At 41.1% G+C, this 27,454-nt stretch overlaps 1 protein-coding gene across 6 annotated transcripts in view; it reads left to right on the forward strand.

Annotated features, from left to right (window-relative positions):
- Nucleotides 1–8,156, forward strand: part of EVI5 (ecotropic viral integration site 5) — a 148,986-nt gene extending 140,830 nt beyond the window's left edge. For all 6 annotated transcript variants that reach the window (XM_075833205.1, XM_075833206.1, XM_075833207.1 and 3 more), the window contains one exon: nucleotides 6,512–8,156. In XM_075833205.1, coding sequence (XP_075689320.1) covers nucleotides 6,512–6,820 — 309 coding nt within the window. In that variant the 3' untranslated portion in view covers nucleotides 6,821–8,156. The remainder of the gene's footprint in view (nucleotides 1–6,511) is intronic.
- The last annotated feature ends 19,298 nt before the right edge of the window (nucleotides 8,157–27,454 follow it).

A 27,454-nucleotide genomic window follows, 5' to 3' on the forward strand; every position in this document is an offset into this window, starting at 1 on the left:
GATTTTTACACAGCATGAGTCCGCAGCGAAAAACTCACGACATGTCCGTTCTTTGTGCGTATTCCGCGCATCGCGCACCCATTGAAGTCAATAGGTGCGTGAAAATCACGCGCACCACACGGAAGCACTTCCGTGGGACGCGCGTGATTCGCGCAACAGCACTGAAAAGGATGAATGAAAACAGAAAAGCACGCAACCGCATCATACGGTGATAACACACGGAGCTGCTAAGTGCCTTTTGCGCACGCAAAACGCCGTGTTTTTTGCGTGCGCAAAACGCACACGCTCGTGTAAATCCGGCCTTATGGTTGTGGCAAAGTTGAACTATTTTTGCTGGCAGATCCTCTGATTGATTGTTCTTTTGCTTTCCCCCTGCTTCAATAGTTTTGGTTCAAAGTCAGTGCAGCCTAGATGAAATTCACAAGGGTTTCTCAAGAGCTAAGAAACTCACTGGGGGAAACTATTAAGACTGGTATTACCGATGTGGGTCTTTATCTAAAGAGGGATGAAGTAAAATGCACCTGACTTATTAAGAGGCGTGCGCATCTTTGGCACATCTTTGGCCGGCCGTGCACCACAAATTCAAATCTATGCCAGCTTTGTGCTGGCGTTGATTTGCACTGTATTTTATGGCAATTTCAGGTGTAAGTTATAGTAAATTGGTTGAGCCGTGGATGGCCCCATTCACTTTTTGGTAAAGTGATGTGAGTGGCATAAATGTTGCAAAAGTTACAATTATATTTGCCTCCTTATATTGTGACTTCTGTGGCATTTGCGACTTTTCTACGCCAGAAAACCTGCGTTGAGCATTTGATTGTAATTCGTGTCGGTGTATAAATAGTCAATGGGGAATTAATCAAACAAGGCACGTGTGGCTACTGACCGTTCATTGCCGTCTCAACCTGAGTGTTTATGATCAGCCCGAACATTTAAGGGTATGTACGCTTTTGTTGACGACAATTTGTGTGTCCATTATTATTAATAAAGGATACACAATTCTGATGATAAATTACTCACCTGACAGGTATTTCTAAATTAACGAATGGTGTTTTGCAGGATCAGTCATATTTTCTAAAAATGGTAAACATCTTACAAATTCTGCCTGGGGTTTGTAAACTTATGAAAACTGTATATATAGAAAAAACTATTTTTGTTCTAAACCATAATAAATCTCTTTTTACCCCTTTTCCTGCTCCCTGCAAACCATTGAAATCCAATGATTTATCAGCCTTCGCTTTGTCCTGTTTTTATGGTTCTCGGTGGTTGCTTGGCATCTGCCTGCTTCCTGTTGGATGTTGCAAGATCTGCCTGCTCTACCTAGATTACAGGGGTGGCTAAAGAGATTACAAGATATACATGCAACCCATATGTATCCTGCAGACCACAGAAATGTGACTACTTTTTTTTACATTTTGTTATTGGTACAAACACTAATATCTTATGATTTGACGATATGGAAGGGATAACACCCCCTAGTAAACTAGGAATTTAAAGGGGTATTCCCAGATTATAAAATGATGGCATATCGCTTAATGATTGAGGTTCTGACCACTGGACCGCAACCCATCCTGAGAGAGAATAGGCCACAGCGCTGATTTAGTGCTGTGCCCTCTTCAGTGTTTTTTTTCTTGCACAGCGGTGCCCCGGCCACCCACTGTGCAGAGAACTGCAGCACAGCCCAATTCAAGTGGCGGTCTGACCTCTGCCAGTCATAAAGTCATGGCATATCCTAGCGATATGCCATCACTATATAAAAAGAAAATAACCCTTTAATGAAAAGTTTTGTCAGTCTTTTAGCTGAAATGCGTGAATCCATCCTAAACACAGAAGTGGCTAGAACAGAGATGTATCAGGATTTCCTTTTATACTTTTAGATTCACTCCTGGCTTTGGTGCAAATAACTACATATGTGAATCCTAACTCAACCCCTGAGCAATCACCGTATAGTGTTTTTGCGGCGGCTGTTTAGGGGACTTCTTCTTTCTATGGTGGTGTTTCAGAAGAAGATTGCAGCACTTATGCTTGTACAATCCCGGTGCCCAGGTTATTTCTAACATCCTTGGGCACAGGTCACTGATCAGAAACCAATAAAGCTGGTCTCCGATCGTTTAACCCCTGAGTTGCTGCAGTCAATAGTAACCGCAGCATATAAAGGTGTTTGATAGGCTGACCGGGGGAACTTCTCCCTCTATCGCCACAATCGTTAAGTTGGCTTGATGTTTTTACTCTACGCTATATGGTAAAAAAAAAATAAATGTAAAAACTGATAGGGGAAATAGCTGCTTTTTTTATTATTCCCCCACCCACAAAAAACAATTATAAAAATCAAATTATATGTACCCCTAAATTGTACCAATAAAAACTTCAACCTGTTCCACAAAAATCAATCCATCATATGGCTACGTTGACTGAAAAAAACAACGATGGATCTTGGAATGCAGAAAACAAATAACTTTTTATATAAAACATTTTTATTGTTCAAAAGTACTAAAATGTAAGAAAACGGTGTGTGTGTGTGTGTGTGTGTGTGTGTGTGTGTGTGTGTGTGTGTGTGTGTGTAGATATAGATATATTTATTTATTTGGTGTCGCCAGAAATGTACCACCAGGTAGAATTACATTAACTTGGTAAGCAGCAGAGAAAAGACGCAAAAAAATTGAGTGATTGCTGTCTTTTATGCAGTCTTTCAATATTTTTTTTTTATAAATGCTAATCAATAAATTATTTCTACCCTAAAATGGTGTCATTGAAAAGTACAATTAGTGTCGCAATAAACAAGTTCTCCTACAACTTCACCCACGGAAAAAAAGAAGTTATGGCTCTTGATTTTCAACAATGAAAAAACTAAAAATATTTCTCGGCCCCTAAGGTCCAAAATACAGGCAGTGTTAAGGGGTTAACCTGCTGGGAAAACACTCCGCCAGGGTGACAATTAATATAGTCCCATTACAGGTGTTTTCATGCAGCTTAACCAAAACAATAGGAAATATCCCCACTCGAATCCCTTGGTTCTGTTTTGCAGCCTAGCTATGCAGATTTATCATTTAGGAGTTTGGGCAACACTTGGTGACAACCTCAGTATGAGCTGGAATATCAAAACGGACAACTGGATGCCACACAGCATTACAAGAAACTGGTGAATAGAACTACAAAATGTTTCCCTAAACATTTTTTACTTTTTGAGATACAGCTTGTATGTATCCTGGATACATAGAAGCTGCATCTTGTGCTCAAATCAGTCAGGTCAGCGGGACTGACTGCTTTGGTGACCGCGGGTCCTGTGTGGATCCACCTGTTTCGATCACATCTAAGTTTATACCTTAGATATGATCGATAACTGGTGGATCCATGCAGGACCCGATGTCACTGAAGCCATCAGTCCCGCTGACCTGACGGATTAGCGTTTGAGCGCAAGATACAGCTGCTCTGTATCCAGGATACATACAAGCTTTATCTAAAAGAAAAAGGTAAAAAAATGTAATAAACAATTAAAAACAAGTAGTGAGGAAGGGGAAATTACGGCACTCACCCATATGGTTGTATTTCTTTCTTTTTATTGTGGCATCCAGCAAAAAAAAAAGCGTACAAGGGAGGACAGAGCTGATTGCGTGGCCGGTTACAGCCTGTTTCGCGCTTCTTCTGACCCCTAAACAATTAAAAAGTTGCTTAAAATACCATGATACATTGAAAACTTAAAAAAAACCAAAGATTTTCATAGCCTTTTAACGTTTGCCTAAGTGTTAAATTGTTTCTATATTTGCTTGTGTACTTGTGACGTATAGTTTCTTTGTAAATGACACTGCCCCTTTGTGGGACATCCCCACAAACGCACTTTACTGCTACATGGGAAATGTGCAGGCAGAAATAGACCTGGTGGTGTTTATTTTCACAGCTCGCTGAGCTGTTGAGTTCTGAGAAATATTTCAGATTTGCAGTCACAGGGCAACACTACCAAATAAAATGTAAATCGCTTAATTAGTACTACAGTAATAAAAAGATCACATAATTACAGGTCAATGCAGATTTCATATTACTGGTATAATCAGGGAATGGACATGTGGACTCGTACAAAAAGTCTGCTGTAAATAGTAAAGAAAGTTGTTCACATAATGTGGTGTAAGACATGGGACTTGTGGTCATTTCTCCTGTTAGTGGGGACCCTGTTATCTTGGGCCAGGCTTGGGTTCACAAATGGTAGCCACTATTGATTTTTAAAGCTGGCTGCAACCATGCTACGAGTGGAGTTTTTAAAAGATAATCCAGTCCCTAGAGAATGGTAGTCTTGATTAAACGAAAGTTGATCAAATGTATAGGATGACGTTTGGAAGTATTCCATGATCTTATACCTCTCTCTAATGTTGGCTGAGCACAATAACAGTTGTCCCCGTTTCTGTAACGCACATAGATTAGATGGGGAGAGCATCATGGCCATTCATTCATTCCATCGGGATGCGGCAGTCGACTTGTTGCGTGCATGGGGAGTCTGTGCACCAGTGCTCTCCCGATAGGTGGTACCTGCACCAATCACACATTTTATAACACATGTGGTGATAGTTGTGTTGAAAACCCCTTTACTTATCTTGCACTGCTCCTGGGGTACAGCCTGTTTTCAAACTGTAGGTCTTCTATTGTTCTAATTTTAATTAGTTGTGCGGCTTTCAGTGTTTTTTACTATTGCTGATTCTTCAACAATTCCAGCATCTTTGTTCCTTCCCGATTCTCCACTTAATTTTGGCCTTCACAATGGTTCCTTTTATTCTATTTTTGGTTCCTCCATGTTCCCAAATCAATATCACAAACGTACTGACATTAAATAACCGGCACATTCATTTTTTTTATTTTGTATTTTTTTTTACAGCAATAGGTTCACTTTAAATCTGCAATATTTCCATAGAACGCTGTCTTTTAGGTCTTAAAATTATTCGATTATTGAAATTAGAAGTCCAATGCTCCCTTACTCCACAGCATACAGTCCAGGCTTCACTGTTCTGGTTTTCCTTGTGTGTCGGCTGATTTGTCAGTGGTTGTGGTCAGGGGAACCTGTGACTTGATTAGTGTCCTCTCCTCAGCTTGTATTTTTGTGTGCTTTTCACATACAGTGAAGATTGGTGTATATCTGCAGATTGATTTCATGTAGAGTTTTAAGAAATAAAAAACTGAAAAAAAACACAACTATGTATACATGTTGTTTGACCAGACAGGCTAGGATATGTAGTAGAGCTCTTAAGTATTTTTTTTTTTTTTTTTATTGCTATGGTGCCAATGTTTTACAATTTTCCGAATATTCATTAAAAAAACGTTTGTATTCTATCATATTTGTGCATTTCCTCACACTTACATTTCTTGGATAATGGTAAATTCCGGGATCATGTTTACCGCTAACAGCTTAAAAAACTTTAGTGACCATTATGAACTACAAGCCACATCTCCTGCCAAAATGTTCACTGAAGGAGCAGGTTCTGGTGCTGTACGGTTGCACGAGACCTCCCTGTCTGACGTTGCATCTCTCACCCTTGCTTAAAAATTTCAGCAGGCGATATGGCTAGTAGTTCATTGGGTTGACTTTAAAGCATGAGCAATACATGTTATGACCAATGGAGTAGGTTTACATAGTTCCAATTCAAAGTTTTTATTACCATCGATAGAAGGATTGTAAAATAGTTTTGACTTTACATCTACAGCCACTTAAGGTGCTGGTAAATCAGTCCGAGCAGGACACCATTATGCGATCAAAGTGCTGAATGGCACACCGTATTAAAAACTTTCTGATCGCTTCTGATTAGCAATAAAAAAAGAATGTTGTTTTTTTTTACACTTCCTAAGAAGGTATACCTTGTAATGTTTTCATGTGTATGACCTGTTGTTATTTATGTTTCTTGTTTATTGGCTTCAATCATTTTTGTAAAAAAAAAAATATCGGCACAATCTTTTTAACTCCCCCTGTTTCTACACATGCCTGACTCAATGGAACAGTCAGCTCCAGGTGAGTTTGAAGCCTGCTACGATTTGGGGTAGTCTGTTCCCAAGGGCCGGCTTGTTAGTCATAAATGGAGTTGTAGGTCATCACTATGTACTGTACATGTACTATCACATAATTCATCTGACACCCAGGAATTCTTAAAATACATCTACCCATGGTGTATGCTGGGAATGCTACCAAATGTCCTCTGTGCATGTCATTAGTGTGATGTTGGGGCCTTAGCAAATATAAACCAAAGTTCGTCTTTGACCTGAGCTGATAAAACCAGAATGCTTAAATTTGCTGTTTGCTGAGTGTGCATGTTACGTGATCACATAGTCACACCATTGTGCTGTTATGTTGTGCAGTCATTACAGCTATACTTTCCTGGGGTATTGCCATACTTTACTACTAGTAAAATCTGTTCATAAAAATCAGTTGAAGCTGCTGTATGTAATTTCATGGTAGCCACCATTATTTGGCAGGAACATGGATGTTTTTTTGTAATAATGTGAACAAAACTAAAAAAAAAATAATAAATTTTCTTTACAGATACAGTTTCTAAAAAGTCAAAGGGGCCTCCAAGGCCAACACACTTTTGATGGGATCCATATAGTCAATCACATAATTGAAGATGATGTGTCTTTCCATTCCTCCGATGAAGATTTTGCCACCAGCTCACTACAACAGGGGGGCATTCACTATGGCCTGGCCAAGAAGCATGGGAAGATGGTTTTGGTACCTTCTGATTTGGACAGCAGTGACAGTGATCCAGAAGAACTAACGATCATTACTGATTCTAATGGAGTGGTCCCAAAACAAATGGCAAAAAGAACAGAGTCTTACTCCACTACAGTTTGATCATCACTGTGACTTTTTTTTTTTGTATTTTAATCCGAGTCCTGACAATTAGTTGTTACAGTACGTGGATCATCCTCAGACCTGACTGACCCAGCATGTACAGAACTTCTACTTGCCTTCACTTGCCTTTTGCCAAATGTTCATCATTGCCATACACTAGACAGAGGTTCAATGGACATGTTTATTATTACAGTATTATCCGACAAATACGTTTTCTTTGAATGTTTCTAATTTTTAATCAAACCAGGTGTTATTTCCAATGTTTGGTCCGTACCAGATGGTGACCATTTGCTTTGCAGATGACCCATTTGGTCATCCTTACTTTCACCTGTACAAAAGAAAAACCTGTGCAATATTTTATGCCTGTTGAACAAAATGTATGTTTGTTAATGTGTGGACATATTTATGGTTTTGACATATCACACCGTTAAATTACAATCTTGAAGCCCCGCAGCTTATCAAAGTGCTGAGGGCAGAAAATGGCTTGCTGTATAACATATACTGAGCAGAGATTACCCTTAGGGCAGAAGTTAAAGAACATTGCTTTGGGCGTCACATCTGATGTTTTAAATGTTTGTATTAATGTCTGTCTTATTTTTAAACACATCAAAAGACACTAAATCAGGTCTTCTAGACACATAGAACTCCACCAGTGAAATATAAATGCATTAGTGCTTTTAAAGGGTTGAACCATATCTAGGGGTCTATGGCGGAGGACTGGCCAGTGTTTAACACTGCCCCATCAGTCATTAAAACTCTCAGGACCAGTTGCACACACAGAAGATCAATGTTCGGCGGCTCTTTCAGAGAGCGGCATACACTGACATGGCCAAGTCAACTAGCGCTGCTGCGTCTTCAGCCTAATAGGCCCCAAGTGTTAAGGATGAACTTCCCTCTTTAATGGCGCTAAAATAACATTAAATGCCCTGGACCAAGGTTAGGATGGAGTTTAGTTTTCTGCTTGGGAATGTATTAATTCAGCAGATTTTAATTTTGCCATTCCAATTTCCAGACCAACTCTAATCTCCTCCAGTAGGGTAAACTAAAATTTTATTCTCTAGTCTATACTGCTACAGTCATACAATTTGTTGCAGATTATTTTAAATTTAAACTCTATGGAAATGCATTTAAAGATCACAGTGCAAGCGCATAAGTGTCCTGAAGCTGCAAAATGAGACCAAATGTTATCGGTGGTTTATTATTTTTTTAATACACTTTTTTTTTTTTTATGTTGCGTGTTTTGATGTTAACAGGTCAATTAATGTTACTTGTGAGATATTTTGTACATAAATATACATATTTCATGCAGAAGGTGCATAAAGCACACCAACGTTTTTTTACTGAGAGTGTAAATGTTGAATTATAACCAATTCCTGTATCATGACAGAGGGGTAAAAAAAAACGGACTTTTCTCTATGTAAATAGAATTGTTTACTGATAATGCAAAACACTAATCAGATCTTTGAAATAGGTGGAGAACCATACATAGCATTTCACATTAGAAATGTCATCACTTAACAGATGCTTGATAAAACACTATTAATGGAAATCTTTTAACATTATATATATATGTATATGTAACTAAAATAAATTTTTTCATGATTTAAGTCCGTGCTTGGTTTATGTGCGTTCTAACTGCCACTTAACATTTTAAATTTTGTTTTTTGCTTTTTTTGTTTGGAACACAAGGTAAGATAACCGTATAGTGGATGACATACAAAACGGCAGCTGTGGGTTGTGGAGACCACCGCGTCACCAACTGGGGCATAACTAGGAAAGGCTGGGCCACATAGCAAACTTTTTAATGGACCCCCCCCCCCTCCCCTGGGTGACACACACAGCCCCCCCTTGTAGATAGTGCCCCTTGTATATTGTGCCGTACAGCCCTCCACCTGTATATTGTTCTGTACAGCCCTACCCCTGTAGATTGCGCCATACAGGTCCCCCCCCCCTGTAGGTTTCGCCATACAGTACACTTTTTATCACTTTCCTTAGAGAGAAATTGAAAGGAAAAAAGCAGGGTGCCTGGTAAATCCCTCTCAAGCTCTGAATCTGAGGGAGATGGACTAAGGGAAATTTGTAAGACAATGGAAACTGTCCTAAAGGTCCAATTACCCACACAAATGTCACAAACAGCGTGTTTTAGTAGTACAGTCAGCCTTCCGAAAAACTCATCGTAGGGGCTCGTAACTTATAATAAAGGACTTTTAGCTGTTGCCAGACCCTGCACCTCTGATATGTGACTGCAGCTTGTGAGACCGACTCTGCAGCTCTGATATGTGACTGCAGCTTGTGAGACAGACCCTGCAGCTCTGATATGTGACTGCAGCTTGTGAGACAGACCCTGCACATCTGATATGTGACTGCAGCTTGCGACACAGACCCTGCAGCTCTGATATGTGACTGCAGCTTGCGACACAGACCCTGCAGCTCTGATATGTGACTGCAGCTTGTGAGACCGACTCTGCAGCTCTGATATGTGACTGCAGCTTGTGAGACAGACCCTGCAGCTCTGATATGTGACTGCAGCTTGTGAGACAGACCCTGCACATCTGATATGTGACTGCAGCTTGTGAGACAGACCCTGCACATCTGATATGTGACTGCAGCTTGTGAGACAGACCCTGCAGCTCTGATATGTGACTGCAGCTTGCGACACAGACCCTGCAGCTCTGATATGTGACTGCAGCTTGCGACACAGACCCTGCAGCTCTGATATGTGACTGCAGCTTGCGAGACAGACCCTGCAGCTCTGATATGTGACTGCAGCTTGCGAGACAGACTTTTTACATGTTCTACAAGTCTATATTGGCAAGAAAGGAGATTTGAAGAAAAAGGCCTGAGTTTGCTTGAACACGAAAGATGCATTTACTATAAGGCTCCATTCTGTGAACAGAGCGTTTGCTCTACAATTGATTCACAGCATAGAAACACCCCAGAGGCTTGATGGAGCGGTTATGTCATCTCCGAGGCAAATTAAGCAATTGCGTTCTCCTTTTATTCTATAGCCAACGGAATACCTCATTTTTACCCTGACTACTACGTTATCTGTGGGTAACAGTAGAAATTCTGCCGTAGTACTCCTTTGGGAGAAGTCCTGCCACACCAGTAGGGGGAGTGAAGATAATTTACAAAGGTCCAGAGTGACTGTATACACAAACCTACCTTCTGTTCCATCTGCAAGGAGAAGTCCTCATACGCGAGACCCTTTATTAAATGTTTGATAGATCGTAACAAATGCCAATTGCAACTCACATTGAGCCTGCATCTTGGCCCATTATTGGAGACTGTTGTCTCTAAGGATTTTGTCTACAATCACTTTAATATTCAGTTGTAGCTTCCTATATCCGTAATTTTTTGTTTCAAAATGCATAGAGAGGATGGATCTCAAGGCTCTAAAATCGCGCACACACGGATGCTGCTGTGTTTTCACTTGATTTTTTTTAAGCAAAATGCGCTAGGATTATATTCTAAACTGAACCAGAAACTAGAGTACATAGTGTGTGCCAAGTGACCTTCTCCAACCTTTACAGTTTTGAAATTATAGGCATAATTGCTGCAGATTACTAGTATACATGTATGCCAGCCATGAGGCGGCGTAAAGAAGGAAAATGTCTGACAGGCCTAGCAAGTTGCGCCAAATCTATTGTACCTTGAGCAGGATTCACAAAAATTGTCCCAAAATGCATAATTTTGGACACTTACCTCTTCTCATTGAGGGAGACTTATCAATTAAGGAAGATCCTAATCGGGCTCCCATTTGACCTATCGATACCCCTTTATATGTGGCTTGAATCAGAAAGGACACCGAAGTCGCATTAATGCTAGATACACCTTGAATTGGGTTTCTATCCAAAGGCTAAATGAGGAAACCATTGAGATTTTATATTTCCCTTTTTACTCAGGGACTTATAATATAATGGGACATCAGCCCCTTTATCCACAGACTGGATTTTGTGAGGTCGTTTAGTAAGGCCCCATGCACACGACTGTAATATTACAATGATTTTGTTTGCCGTTTGTATATAGATCTCTTTAAAACGTGGCATCATGCGATGCATTTTGAGACCTAGCCTGCTTCATATTGCCAGACAGCTACTATTTAAGTGATGTTTATTCAACAGGTCTGGCAGTCATTTATGCTCGGGTGTGGCTAGTGAAATGAAACCCAATTGTCAATTGAAAAATTCAGCAGACTTTGAAGGTTTTTCATCACCTAGAATTTCCATAGGGCATATAGTTTTCCACCAGTGACCATGATCCTGCAAAACTTGCACAAGATCAAGGAGGATCAAGCCAAAATTATGCGGATAGCACTGGCATGGCCAAAGGCAGTATGGTTTGCATAGTCGATTCACATCAGCAGGAGTTCGTTCTAGAAGCTTTCTTCTGAGGGAGGACCTGATTTCACGGGATCACCTAACTTTTCCATAGATAGCCAGGTTAAATCTGATCACCCTGAGGCCTGTCTAAAGCAGTGATTCAGAGCCTATTAGCCTCTAGGAAGGCTTCCACATCCCTGGTGTATGGCAAAATGAAGCATGCAGAGACTAACTCTTTGGTGCTGCTGCTTGGACTAAAGGAAATGGGAATTTCGCTAAAGTAAATGTCCTATTTTTCTTTTTTATGGGAGTATTCCCAAGCAACCCTTATTGGTGTATGGATATGTGATTCTCAGTGACTGTTATCCTGAATAAATATTTCTTAGGGTTTTATACTTTTCAAAGGAGTGCTTCCAACGTCATTCGTTCCCTTACTTACCAACTGCATGTGACATTCAGTAACAGAATGGCGATTTCCGGTTTTGTTTTTTTTATTTTAGAGTGCGAACAAAACAATTGATACAGGTGACTTCTCTGCTACCACATATTTTCCACATAATCCTAAAATTATCTTACATGCTTGCCCTATTGATGACTGTACTTTCAATTCTAAACTCGGAAACTTTGAGAATCACAATAAAAAAAATTAGATTATATGAATTTTGGTAAATGTTATGCAGCAAATAAGCAGCAGGAAAGTTGCACTCCGTATATGTGCAGGTCAATTAAAACAAACTGACCAATGGAGAAAGATTTAAACACAAACAAATTACAATCAAGAACAGCGGTCAGATTTAAAAAAAAAAAAAAGGAAATGTTATACCAAAAGGAAATTGCAAATTGTGGTGCCATTGTCACAACACGAACACATGTTGTCATAGCACAGTGACCAATAACTCTTAAGTCCTCTGCTTTACATATAGATGAATACATTTCACAGTACTGGATTCATTTATTATTAAAACCATCTCCGCTATAACATATTCTTCAGTAAATTATAATACATGAAGAAAGTCAAGTAATGTGTTTTATTTTTCTATACAATGTCTCATCACAAATTAATTATTCCCTCATTTGTGACATGGAAGGCACAAATTCTGCCTGCAGAGAGTGATAAGCACAGGGGATGGGTACCATAGAATAGCATATGACTTGTATAGCTCCAGTGCATAGACTAGGGAGGGACGCCATGCTAACTTTGCCTGGTGTGTGGAGAAGACCGTTGTCTTTTTGGAAAACCTGGAGTGAGCCTGTAGTCTTAGGAGATTGTGTGGTCACTTGTAGGATATAAAGTATTGACATTAACGGGGACACAGGTTCAGAACTGTAACATTAAAAAGTACATTATTACGGCTCCGAGTTATATGGGCCATGCCAGGGAATCCATATTTTCAAGACTTTCAGACAAAAAAAGAAAAGAAAAAATTGCGGCATGCTCTTCTCTAACGCCATCCTACAAAGCCATTTTCTCCCCTAGAAGCATTGCTTCTATTGCTCCAATGTATCTACAATTAAAAATGAAGCAACTTTGCATGTAATCTTGGATTGAAAACTTCTTATCCATTTGTTTCAACAAGCTCTTACGTAGACCTATACGTCTCCACGATAAGTGTCTTCTCCATGTGTCCCCTACGGTCTCCTACAGGAATTCAATAACTTAGCAAGAAGGAACAAAAAAAAAAAGCGTATGGGTATGTTCACACTGAGTTTTTTGGACGAGTTTGACGTGGAAACCGCACCGCAAAACTAGTCAAAAACCGCCCGAAAATGCCTCCCATTGATTTCAATAGGAGGCGAAGGCGTCTTTTTTTCCCGTGAGCGGTAAAACCGTCTTGCAGGAGAAAGAAGGGGCATGCCTTATCTTCGGGCGTTTACGCCTCTGACCTCCCATTGACATCAATAGGAGGCAGAGAAAGCGTATTTCGCGGAGTTTATGCCCACGGCGCTCAATGGTCGCGGGCGAAAAACACAGCGAATATCGTCGTGCAGGCAGAAGAAAATCTGCCTCAAACTTCCAAACGGAAGCCTGCAAAAAAACGCTGTGTGAACTTAGACTGCTGAATTAGACTACACACAGTTTGTTGTCTGTCGCCATGGAAACGCATAGGAGTTGTAAATACCAAATAGGAAATATTTGATCAATACCTACAAAGTTACGTTACAAAAATTATATCTGTCTCTGTCTCTCTGTCTCTACACGTATATTTAAAAATTCACAATAAGAAACAATTCGGACATCTTCCAGAAGTTTAGTTCCATGGTGAACCACTGCACTTTTCATGTATGCAATCACGCAGCAGGGGAAAATACACCAATAAAATCTATTTTATAAAGTAAATAATTGACGCAGGGCAATTGTTGTGACCTTAGAAGAGATTTAGGCCATTTTTGTACTCCGAGTGTGCTGGAACCTCTTTAAATTGAATATTTTAGAAAAAGGATCCATGGATCTGGGGAATACGGTTGGGTGGCTAGAGTATAATGGGCTATATTTTGCATTTTGGAGTCTAGAGATTGATGGACATTTGCATCGTGCGCCAGAAAATCCTGACATGAAGCAAGAGTTGGGGCGTTTAATAAGTGCCATTTCCCTTACAGCAGCATTGCTAAAGCAAAGTACAGATTAGTTAGATCTAAGGAGCTTTCCTTGGCCCTTCGGCTACATTTTGGACGTCTCATATGGCTTACCTAAAGTACTCAGGTCAACATAAAAAAGAGGAGCCGTGGATCCTCCATCCTGCTTCCCTTCCTTCTATGCATTCTCATTTAACACCTCAGCAGTGTGTCAGCATTACAACACCCAGTGATAAGGCTTCATGCTGATTTTACACACAGTAGCACTTGTACAAATCGCAGAATAAGCACAGTAGCCACCACAGATAGGCTACTGCACGTGCACAAGTCAGACAAAGAAGTTTCAAAGAGAAGATGCCATATCTCAAGATGATATCTCTGGTCTGTCTGGTGTCTGACAGATAAATTTGTCACCATGATCAATGAGATCTCTTCGGACTCAGAATGTCCATTGTGACCCCACATCTTCACCTTTAAGATCATTTAAAATATATGTAGATATTTAAAAAAAAGTTCAAAGTTCTAGCTCTATCGCATATATGACACCCCCCCCCCCCCCAGTAGATTTTTAATGACGTGTCAGACATATTAGCAGAGTCACAACGTTAGGGGATCTAGAAGAAGAGACCACCCAACAATATCAAGAACTAATGGGTTGCAGCATGAATTTTAAAAGTCATATAAAGCAATTACTTTGTGGCAGATTTTTTTTTTTATACATTTGAATGGCCCGTCTCTGCAGCATGTGTATGAGATTTTTTTTTTTTTTACAAACCTCATTGAGATGCTTGGTGCTGATTTCGGACCCAGAACTCTGCAATCAAAATCTGCTTTGCCACCATTCTATTGAAATTAGATGATCATAGAACCCTATGGTGATCTGCTCAGTAGAACGGAGAGGGGCTGGTGCTGGGTCTGTTATATGGATGCTAGAATACGGCCATATTAGACCATCTGAAGCTGACCCGAGTTACATCAGAGGGGGACAGTGGCGATTAGATCTGTGGTACTTAATGGAATGATTTTTTTTTTCTATTCACTAAAATGATTGTACCTACTTGCTTTGGGCTTTGCAATCGTTGCTACCATTGTAGAATTTAATCAGCAGTGAAAATACATGTGCGTCCATGCCCAGGAATGATACGTATAACAGGGGCTGAGAATATTCACATAGATAAGGATTCCTATTGTTTTGAATAATGTCTTGAAAAATATGTGAACACCAGTAGAAGTAAATCTTATACCCTATAGGTAGAATAAAAAAAATTGGATAAAGAAATAAAAACTAAAAACATACACAAATGAAAAAGCAAGCGGTGAGGTTCACCCTGGCCAGGCAAATTATGTTTTTATTGGGTTGGTTTTCATTTTAGCCAAAGGCATGAATAGATTCTATGGGAAGGAAAAGTATAAAAAAAAAAACCAAACAAAACAGAAGCATAAAATTTTTTATACAAGAATGCACCAAACTGCCTCATGTGAACATAGTCTTATGCTGGCCATGCACCCAGCTATATTACTGGTAATATCTCATTGATAGCCCGGCAATACAAAGTAAATGATGTCCTCAGTAAAACTATAATGCTGGAATGTCCTATACACCTATGATCTCTATATAAAGCCTTATTTAAAGTGCCGTTTTGATTGCAACTTGTAATGCATTTTCTTTAACCAAAACTGGATCCAAAAATAGACCAATAAATTTTTCCTCCATTTATGGTCCAATTGCTTTTGCCTAAAGAAACTCTTTAAAAAAAAAACAAAAACACCAAAACTGCACTGTGGAAATAAGTACATTTAGTAAACTTGGATAGCACCACCATGAAGGACAATGAACCTCGGTTAATGAGTCTTCAGAAACAGTCTTTGCAACAAATGCCGTCCTGTATAGGGGTGACAGGGTCTCTTTTAAAGCCACTAAAGTAGCTGAATCGAACTACATTTGGCCACATTTCACCTCAGCGACTGATGTGCATGCGTTTTCAGAATTGCATCCACTTAAGTAATGTGGGTATAACCTGTGACTGTTTGAGGTTGGATGTTACTTTTATAACTGCAGGCACAACAAAGGCACAGAAGTCCTCAAAGTCCCTAAAATCTGGGGACAACAAAACGTTGTCAACAAAGAAAATATTTTTTAATTACATTTTTACGGTTTTTGGTTACAGTTTTGTATGTTTTTTGTAATTTACCAGTCTGGAAAGGATTACAAGGCCATTGCTAAGGCTCTGGGACTCCAGTGAACCACAGTGAGAGGCATTATCCACAAATCTAGAAAACGTGGAACATTGGTGAACCTTCCCAGATTTGGCCGGCCTACCAAAATTTCACCAAGAGCGCATTGACGACTTATCCCGAAAGAACTCAAACAAACATTTAAAGAATTGCAGGACTCTCTTGCCTCAGTCAAGATTAATGTACTTGATTTCATAATAAGAAAGACAATGGTCAAAAATGGCATCTTTGGAAGAGTTACAAGGTGCAAAGCATTACAGACCAAAAAGAACACACAGGCTCATCTCGCATTTGCCAAAAAATTGTTCGATGAACCCTCAAGACTTTTGGGATAATATTCTGTGGGTTGATGAGTCAAAGGTATAACTTTGTGGAAAACATGGGTCTTGTTACATCTGGTGTAAAGCTAACACTGCATACCACCATAAGAACATCACATCAACAGTCCTACATGGTGGTGGTACTGTGATGGTCTGGGGCTGCTTTGGTTTTGCAGGACCTGGACTTGTCATAATTGGTGGAACCATGAATTCTGTTCTCTGTCTGAAAACCTAAAGGAGAATGTTGGCCCGTCACTTTGTGACTTAAAGCTCCAGTGCAGTTGGGTTATGCATCAGGACAATGATCCGAAGCACACAAGCAAGTCCACCTCTGAATGGCTCAAAAGAAACAAAATGAAGGTTCTGGAGTGGCCGAGTCAAAGTCCTGACGTGAATCCCATTGAGACGCTGTGGCAAAACCTTAAAGGCTATGTACACCTTTTGAAAGGCTTTTATTTTTTTAAATAAAAAGGTGTATCAGTGTGTTTGAAGCAACTTTACAAATACTTTTTATTAAAAATTAGTTTTACTTTTTTAGATACAGCTGCTCTATTCTGTATACAGAGCAGCTGTATCGTTCACTATTCACTGAATCCGTCAGTCACGTGTACCTAACGGTTTTAGTCACAGCGGGTCCTTTGTGTCGGACGTGCAGTTCCCTCCCACCTTTAAACTATCACATCTAAGTTATGAACAGAGACATGCAGGAGCCGCTATCACTGAACCTGTCGGCTCCGCGGGACTGACGCATTCAGTGAATAGTGCTAGATACAGCTGCTCTCTATAGAGAATACAGAGCAGCTGTGTCTTAAGTAAAACTAATTTTTAATAAAAAAGTATTTATAAAGTTGCACCAAACATGCACTTTTTATAAATAAAATAGCCTTTCAAAAGTTCACATAGCCTTTAAACGGGCAGTTCAAGCTCGAAAACCCTTAAATGTAGCGAAATTTAAAACAATTCTGCAAACAAAAGTGAGCCAAAATTCCTCCACAGGGATGTAAGAAAAAAAAAAACTCATTGCAAGTTATCTCAAACATTTGAATGCTGTTATTGCCAAGGGTAGCAGACCCAGTTAAAAGGTTAGGCAATTACTTTTTCACGTGCGTGATATAGGTTATCCTCAATAAATTGAATGATCATTTAAAAGCTGCATTTTGTATTTACTCATATTGTATTTATCTTATTAAAATGAGTTGGATGATCTGGAGGCTATCGGAATTTAGAGGCCATGTCAACACCTTGAACTCTGTCAGTTTACTAAAAAAAAATTGCCGTGTGGCATAATCCTTATGAAAGAGGCCACTGCTATTCGGAAATCGTGTTGCCATCAAGGGGTGTACTTGATCTACAACAATGTGTAGGTAGGTGGTACGTGTCAAAGTAACACCCACATGAATGCCAGAACCCAATGTTTCTCAGCAGAAAATTGCCCAGGGCATCGCGCTGCCTCCGCCGGCTTGCCTTTCTCCTGTAGTAGATCCTAGTCCTATTTCCCCAGGTAAGCGACATGCACGCGTCCACTATTCACATGATGAAAAAGAAAATGTGATTTATCAGACGAGGCCACCTTCTTCCGTTGTGTTATGGTCCAGTTCTGATGCTCACATGCCTATTTTATTAGCTTGCGGTGGTGGGCAGGGGTCAGCATGGGCAGTGGCGAATTAAGTGAAATATAGGTCCTGGGCGGTTCACAAAACTTGGGCCCCCTGCCGTATCTATAGAGAACTGCAGTAAAATCACTATTCATGGAAAATGAGCAGAAAAGGCAGCACTAAACAGAAGGACACTAAAGGGGCAATGAATGGCAAATGGGCACAGAACTAGTGGACATTTGGAATTCATTGCCCCTTTAGTACCATTCTGTAACAGAATGGCACTAAATTTGGGTTTGCATACATAAAGCAAAAAGGTACATATGATTGTCTGTGTACAGGATCTCTAGCAACAATCCGACCCAGAGTGCCGCCTATAGACACAGTAGCTTCCCAGACAGCTCCCGACACAAACTACTCCCCTGTCCTGCTGCTTTCTCCCTTGTCCCTACCATCTTCCTACGTACTTATGCTCTACTGAGCGCTGCTCTGCAGTGTCCCCCTGCTCTCTCCCTTGCTGCTAAGTGCCGTTGTCATGACCACACAGCTGCTATGTGTCCCCGCTATGTACACTGGCTGTTTGGGTGGCCGCCCAAAATGGGCATCATCTAATCCTCCGTTGAGCCTGGGCTCTCTGACCAGTCTGCAGATACGCGGCCCCAAACACAGCAAGCTGCGATGCACCGTATCACGCGACGGGTTTGGAGGCGTTTAATAACTAGGAATGCCGTTGTAAACATGTGATCCGGTTGTTTGGCAACTTCCTTTGACATGCGCGCTTTGCGCATAAAGACACTATACACTTAGTTATACTTTCTAACAATCCTGCCAGGTACGAACTTTTGATTGGGGAATGTCTTTTCCTCTTCACTTATGATTCACTTATTGACTATTATTGCTTTTATGTATTTCTATACATGTATATTATATATTATAACACTTTTTGATACACGTTATACATGAGGTGTGTACACTTTTATATAACATAACTACTGTTTTTTGGGCACAGGTAACTATGTTTTACACCTAATTGCTCTTTATTGGATGTTGATTCCACACGATATAAAAAGTTGACATTTGCTGTATGACTTTGTTTGAAAAAGGCCGTGTGATACGGCTGAAAGGATGAATAAATCACTGCTATGATTGCAATTTCCTTGGACTGCTGCAATTTATATATGTGTATAATGATCAATATGTGTAATATAGAGGTAGACTAATTTTATATTATACTTTGTGCTTTATAGAGTAAGACCAGTGTCTTCCAAATTTTCCCGAAAATATAATCAAAGGTTTTCATTAAGCTTTATTAACCTAAAACTCGCACACCACCCGTGTGAGTAGCCTGCGTATAGCAGCCCAGATCTCTGCTTATAGGCCCATGCGAGTATTACTTGGGTGGATTAGGAATAACTGCACTCAAACCTGAACTTTTGATCAGTTTGACTTGAGGTTTACTTTAAGAGTTCTGAATAGACATATATAAAAAAAACTCCTTCTAATAAGAATATACATATCCAATTCCAAAGTACTGTAGGCCACATTGACATACTCTTCTGCATGTTCCCCATGCTAGCACTTATTATACTGGTATACGCCTTCCATTGTACGACAGTATGTATAAACCTGGGGGTACATGTGCAACAGCGGTTCAAACCACCGATCGATCGCCTGCTCACAGATCATTTTTGGATATCTTTTTATTTGCTTTAGTGCAAATACTACAGAATGGGTTAACAGGACTCTGCACACATTCTGATTTAGTCTCAAGGAGAGCATCTCGCCCACCTGTACCCAATTTAACTGTGCCCATATCCAAGGGAAATAAGCAGTCATTATCTCCTAGCTGTCGATTTATTTTAAGACCTGAATGTGGTTTCTTTGCCAAAAACCACTAAAGGTTATTTCAGTTTTTTTATTACATATTTGTCATAGGTTTATTGTTGTTGACATAAAATAAATCTGCATTTTGAAACTTTAGAAACTAAAATGATTTGTGGACACGTTTTTTTTTTTACCTTTATTTTGATCTCTGTTATGGTTACTAATGTGTAGATCAAGTTGTTATAGTACTTTGCAGCAGACTGAGTTTAAAACACCTCATCTACTTCTAAATCTGGCCATAGACACAAGGGCAGCTGCGATCACACACACATTTTTGACCCATCAGACCAATTACAATATCTCTAAAATTGGTCTGAGGTGGCCGTCTACACATAGATCATTTCACCCTTTTACACGGGCTGATGAACAGAATGCTCATTCCCGATGATTGGCCCGTGTAAAAGATCCCAGCGATCAGCTGAAAAAGAAACATTTGTTTGTCGGCTGATCACATCTTTTATGCGCCATTAAAATGTATCTTTGTCTACATCACATCTTTCCATGTAAACAGGAGATGTGTTGCCAGCAATGATGCAAACTGGAACAAACTATTTTGTTCGTCCGCATAGAGCACAGTGATTGCTCCATGTAAATAGATCTAAACCAGAGCTGATCGACGTTCTATTTCATCAATCGGCCCTTGTTTACTGGCCGAAATCTTTCAGTGTAAAAGGATACTTCAGGTCCTTATAGATGGCCGTGAAAATGAGCGCCAATTGATGATTCAGCTGGTAATCGGTGCTCGATAACGCCGTTCACAAGAAGCAATCGTCGGTAATGTATGGGGACGAGCAATTATTACTACCAAAATTTGTCCCAATACATTTGCATCATATCGACCGCACCGCTCACGGTTTACAGAGGGAGATGTGCTGCCGACCAGCGACTAGACATTTTTTGGGTCGCATAAAAGATCAGCCGATGAACGAGCATTAATATACACTTTCCCTTTAGCAGCAGATTGGTTGTTTAATGGCCATTTTCATGAGCAGATAACAGGTCAGGTACAAATGAGAGCGTTCATTATAATCGCTTAATGCAAAGAGACGAAGCTACTAAATGACTAGCGATAGAACGCTGGTTGATTATGTGGAATAAGATTTATGTGAACGTGAAAATTATTTTTGGTCGTTATCACAATTATAGGAATATTATTTATCTTCTAATATACTACAGATCTGAAGGCCGTGAACGACGTTTGATGAAGCAACCAAACAATTTAGAATGATTATTTAACTGTTAACCATGGTGTAAATGGTTAGCAATAATTACGGTTAGGACGCTTACAGCAATCATATTGGCGATCGCGAATATTCATATCTACTCGTGTAAATGGACATTAAGACTGCAACTAAGAAAAGTGATGGCAGACAAAGGGGGAGATTTTCTAAGACTGGCATTTCATACACAAAATCTGTTGCATCCTTCACAGCAGGGCGTGCGCCATCCATTCCCCACCTACAGGGCTCGGCACAGGCCTCTACCTTGCTACACCACGCAGCTAGGAGCTAGCGCAGATTTCCGCTATAATTTACGCCACTTTTCCGGCGTAAATTATACATACTTATTTGCTTCTTCCTTGTTGTTGCTGGGCTTGTGGTGACCTGTAGATCTTCTCGAAGTGTGACAGTGTAAAAAGGAAGCTAAAAAGTCAGCGTAGATGTGATCAGTGCAGTCAACCTGCAGTCATGCTTCTAATATAGGCTCTCCCTGCTCTCATTCTGAATCATCTGACTTTGTTCAGTCCTCTAAGGCTTCATGCACACGAACGTGCTTTTGCGGCTGCAATTCCCCCGAAAATCCACGGGAGAATTGCAGCCCAATTCATTTCTATGGGGCCATGCACACGACCGTAGTTTTTACGGTCCGTGCAAGGCCCGGGAGCCCACACCGCAGAAAGAACGGACATGTCTTATTACGGGCGTGTTCTGCGGTCCGGGCTCATTGAAAATAATGGCCGCGGCCATGTTCATGGCCCGCGATTTGCGGGCGGCTCACGGCTGACCGGCCGCTACCGGCCGACACGAAAATCACGGCCGTGCACATGGCTACGGTTGTGTGCATGAGGCCTTAAACGGTGATCCTCAACGACTGGGTCACGGACCAATACCGGGCCGCAGATCATTTGGTACCGGGCTGCGGTATCTGTTATCTGCTCCGGTGGCCGCAGGAATTTCGGGTGAAAAATGGCGCCGACCTGTGGTTTGACGTTCCATCCCAGTAGACCGTTGCAGCCTGTGATTGGCTGTGGCGGTCACATGGGATGAAGAGTCATCCCAGGAGGCTGACCTGGAGGAAGAACACAGACTTCTGGGTAAGGCTTTATTCAGACGAACGGGAATTACGTCCGTGCAACGCGCGTGATTTTCACGCGCGTCGCACGGACCTATATTAGTCTATGGGGCCGTGCGGACATGTGCGTGATTTTTACTCAGCGTGAGTCCGCCGAAAAAAAGTCATGACATGTCCGTTCTTTGGGCGTTTTGCGCGAATCACACACCCATTGAAGTCAATGGGTGAGTGAAAACCACGCATGCCGCACGGAAGCACTTCCGTGCGAACTGCGTGATTCGCGCAACAGCAGTGAAAAGGATGAATGAAAACAGAAAAGCACCACGTGCTTTTCTGTTTACAAACATCCAAATGGAGTGTCATAATGATGGCGGCTGCGCGAAAAGCACACAGCTGCGCATCATATGCTGCTGCCACACTGAGCTGTTTAGTGGCTTTTGCTCTCGTGTGAATCCAGCCTAAGTATAAGTTGTTGTTTTTTTTTTGTGTTGCGTTTTTGCAGCGGAATCGTTGCAATTCCGCCGCAATAAACGCAACAACTGCTATTTGTTGTGGGTTTTACCTCCCGCTGAATTCAACGGGGAAAACCCGCAACAAATAAGTAGCGTTTACGCAAATACAATTGACATGCTGTGCAATAAATCTCTGCACCGCATGTCAATTTCTGAGCGGTTCTTTCGCTCAGTATTTTTGCAGCGTGTGAATAAAATTTGTTTTATTTCACCCACTTTGCTGTTACTGTATTATGCTGTGGATTTTCCGCAAAGAATTATGTTGTGAAAAATCTGCGGCATTTACGCAACGTGTGAACGGACTCCAACCCCCCCCCCCCCCCAACCGCAGACACCCCGCCGGTCCCTGGAAAAATTTTCTTGCACGCAACTGTTCCTTGGTGCAAAAAAAGGTTGAGGACCGCTGCTCTATTACATTATTTTCCTGGTTTAAAGGGATTTCCGTCAGCCCCATAAACATTGAATCAAGGGACATTAAATGCGTGACCGCGACTCTATTCAAGTTTTTCCTCACTGTAATTATGAAGTGACAAGGAATAGGGGGCTCGTGACCCCCGTGCTAGCGATCGGTGGAGGTCCCAGCAAACGCTCGTTCATCGGCTGATGTGCTCTTTTATGCATCGTTGTCGGAAGCGCATCTCCCTGTGTGGTCAGGGAGATGCGCTGCGACATGATGAAAACGTATGGGGACGATCAATCGGAGTATCGATCCCTCATCCCTATACATAAGCAATCATTGCTCCCTGTGAAGGGGCAAACGAGTGCCGATCAACGAGCTGTTTCGGCCAGGCCGTGTAATAGGACCCTTAAAGAGGCTCTGTCACCAGATTTTGCAACCCCTATCTGCTATTGCAGCAGATAGGCGCTGCAATGTAGATTACAGGCTTGCAAAAGTCCAAGTGGGTGTGTTTAAAAGTAAAAGTCCAAGTGGGCGTGTATTATGTGCGTACATCGGGGCGTTTTTAATACTTTTACTAGCTGGGCGCTCTGATGAGAAGTATCATCCACTTCTCTTCAGAACGCCCAGCTTCTGGCAGTGCAGATCTGTGACGTCACTCACAGGTCCTGCATCGTGTCAGACGAGCGAGGACACATCGGCACCAGAGGCTACAGTTGATTCTGCAGCAGCATCGGGTTAGCAGGTAAGTCGATGTAGCTACTTACCTGCAAACACTGATGCTGCTGCAGAATCAACTGTAGCCTCTGGTGCCGATGTGTCCTCGCTCGTCTGACATGATGCAGGACCTGTGAGTGACGTCACAGCGTGATCTGGCAGAAGCTGGGCGTTCTGAAGAGAAGTGGATGATACTTCTCATCAGAACACCCAGCTAGTAAAAGTAGTAAAAACGCCCCGATGTACGCACATAATACACGCCCACTTGGACTTTTACTTTTAAATACACCCACTTGGACTTTTGCAAGCCTCATTTGCATAACTACAAAAATGGTCATAACTTGGCCAAAAATGCTCGTTTTTTAAAAATAAAAACGTTACTGTAATCTACATTGCAGCGCCGATCTGCTGCAATAGCAGATAGGGGTTGCAAAATCTGGTGACAGAGCCTCTTTAACTTATGCAATCTTTTAAAGAAGGGTCAAGCTGAATAATCGGACTCCAAATGTTTCCCCTGTTTAAGAAAAAGAACATTTCTAAACTCATTAAAGCAGTTACATATGTAATAGGAAGTGAAGGAACAAAAGCGTTCTCAAGCAAATTAGGAAACCTATGTTTTTCAGGGCACTTTGCATTAAGAAATACAAATTCTAAAGGATGGAAACAACCCAGATAGAAGAGTTAATATGGGGTTCAGATTCTGGTCAGTTTAGAAGATAGATAAATGTGAATCCACTACTACATTTAATATTGCCATTGTGAAATGACCAAGACCTTTTCTTATGTCCCCAAGATTATCTTTCCTTACCCCAGAACCCTATGGATAAGTGGGGTGGATGGGATGGTCTTTTGCTGCCTTTTTGTGTGCGACTTCCAGGGATTAAGTTCCATCAGAGACAACTCTTTTATCATGGCTTAAGTCCCTTTGACATGGGCCAATGATCGAACAAATGGCGCTCATACGTAGACTCATTCCTGATCATTGCCCTGTGTAAACACAGCCGTGATCATCCATCACATGAGCAAACACTCGTTTGTCGGCTGACTGGATGTTTTATGCAGCCAAAAAAATGGTTGCTTGTCGGCAGCACGTCTCCTTGTGTAAAAGTTTGTCCCTATGCATTCTGATCATTGCTCCGTTTAAATGTTGCAAACGGCGCTGATTGACATGCTGTTATCGTCAATCGCCACTCGTTACTGGCAGAAAAGCGACCTGTATAAAACCGACCCTAAAAGGGTGTCTGTCAGGACCTTTGCCCCCCCCCCCACACCGCTAACATCACTAAATAGGTGTAGGGAAGAAAAGTTTAGGCATACCTATGTTGATGACGTGGCCGCAATCTTCACACGCTGACTAGGACGTGTCTGGCTCTCCCCTGTAACTCCTCCCCATCCCCTCCCCTCTACTCTTGAATGAGCCTGTGCAATCCAAGAGCTGTCACTCAAGAGCAGAGGGGAGGGGTTGCCGTCAAAGGCTTCACTTTCTAGACTGATCAGATTTGTCTTTATAGAGCACCGGTCGGCTCTCTTGACAGGTTTGTTTTAATACTTGTATTCCCTATAAAATAACAGTTCTGAAACATATTTTCTTAGAACCCTGTGTTCTGCTATTCCTCTGTTATTCCTCCGAGAAATTTATGAATAAATTGACAACTGAGTGTAACCAGTTAGGGGTGTGTGTCTACACCGACTGACGATGTCCATCAGCGCTGACAGTGCCAGACTATGTGGGGACATAAATAAAGTTAACCTATTAATTGCTAGGGGTAAGGCAAATGTATCTATGTAGCTCTAAAAGCTTTTATAGAAAATGTCAACTTAATAATAACTACCCCCCCCCCACCACCACCACTGATTGACCACAATTAATGTTATTTTTAACAGTTTCCAATGAAATCGTATTCACACATAATAAAGTGGCTTTGTCCTAGTGATTGTGAACATGTCAATATGCAGGTTTCCACGAATGCTCAAAACCCTATTCTCTCTCATTTCTCTAACACTTGCTGTACATGGTGAGATGTTACACACCTATGAGACAGCAGATAAGGCAGAGAATCATTTGTTGTTGTGAATCATGTCTACAGTCTTGTTTAGATATAAATTTATATTTTAGATATAGTTATTAGAAGATATTTTAAAGTTCACTCCAAGTTTTTTCAGTGATTCCAGGAAACAGTAAATTCCTGCAAATTTTTTTAACATTATTTTTTTTTTTAAACATACAGTTCTATTCTGGTGATCCGTTTGACATCTGCACTGTCATACACATCAGTGTTAAGCCCTACCTTGATTTAACATCCTAGCCCTAACCTAAAACTAATCGTTTTCATGATGCATCAACAGTGGTAAAACTGAAGACTTTACACCCACTGAAGAAGTTGGAGAACACATGGCAGAACTAGAATAACTGATGACAACTTTTCATATCGGTCACCCCAGTCCTCATCACAAATATAATGTGAACTAGTAGACATAGATAAATGTTACTTTAGTGCCTGCGCAACTTTAGAAAATGGTTCACAAGACTAAGAGAATGTCTCCGTAGGGTCAACCGGGCCTTTCACAATGGGGGAAGGCTAGGGCAAAAATGTAATTACCAAAAAATTTTGAATTTGGGGAGGAGAAAATAGAAGAAGAGTGAGGTAGAATGTAACCCTGATAGGCATTAGATTATCAGCTGGGGTAAGTGATGGTTATGACCTGCTGGAGAATTTGACCCTAGCCCACTTCAACACAACTAGTTTATTTAGCGCTCTTCCAATGCACACATTCTCATACATAATGCAATATTCCTAACAACATATTAGTAATACCAAGTCTAAAAACTGAATTTTATAAACTTTTTCAGTCAGAGGTTTGACCAATAACATTCACCGTTATCCAATTGTACATGTGATTACACATAACCAACCAGTTATGTGCCAGCATGTAAAGGAAGCTGTTGAATTGTAAGAGGACTGCGCAGGGGCAGAACCTCTTATTAACCTCTAATCCATTCAATGTCTGTGGGACTGACAAACAGCTGAGCTTCAATCTGCGGTCCCTGTGAGTCCCATAGACTTCAATGGAGCGGCATTGCCCATGCTCTTCCACCGCTCCATTCAAAGTCCCTACTTACAACATGCAGTGAGAAGGAACGGGGGCTCGCGACTTTAGAATGTGTAAGCGGAGATGTATGCCTGCCAATAATTCTGTAAATGCTTTTAAATGGACCAGAATAAAGCTTGACTTGACGTTTTTATGTTTTAGTGCTGAATGTTTCATTTATTCATTGAAACCATAGTAGTGCCTCACCAATGGTCAACATTCATGCCAAAAGAGGGACTTGTAGAGGGCCATCAGCATCATCCTCTGTGCTCGCAATACCAGCCAAAACTACCAGTCACTTACCTTCTCCATGGACTCTCTTCTATTACTAATGGAAAGTTAACCTGAACCTCCTGTTACTACCGCGCAGGATAATATTTTCCTGGATGAAGGAATCAATCTGTCACTTGTGATCTGTTGGGACAGAAGTATCGTGATCCGGGACATAAGAAAATGGTCTGGCCCCTAAACCTTGCGTCTTCGCTGCCTTGAACATATGGGCGGAAGCCGCGACCGGAAGTCGTCATCTTACTGTCCGGCCGCGGCTTCTGGTTCACATGAAAATGGTGCCGGATTTCGCTCTACCAAAGACCTTCCTTTTGGTCTGTGTGGGGATGGCGTATGCTATAGTGAATGGAACGGCTCCCATTCGCATTCTCTATGGGGATGTATGTGCTGTATTCCATCTCTGTATGT

Source organism: Rhinoderma darwinii, chromosome 7, assembly GCF_050947455.1.
Source record: "Rhinoderma darwinii isolate aRhiDar2 chromosome 7, aRhiDar2.hap1, whole genome shotgun sequence".
NCBI lineage: Eukaryota > Metazoa > Chordata > Amphibia > Anura > Rhinodermatidae > Rhinoderma > Rhinoderma darwinii.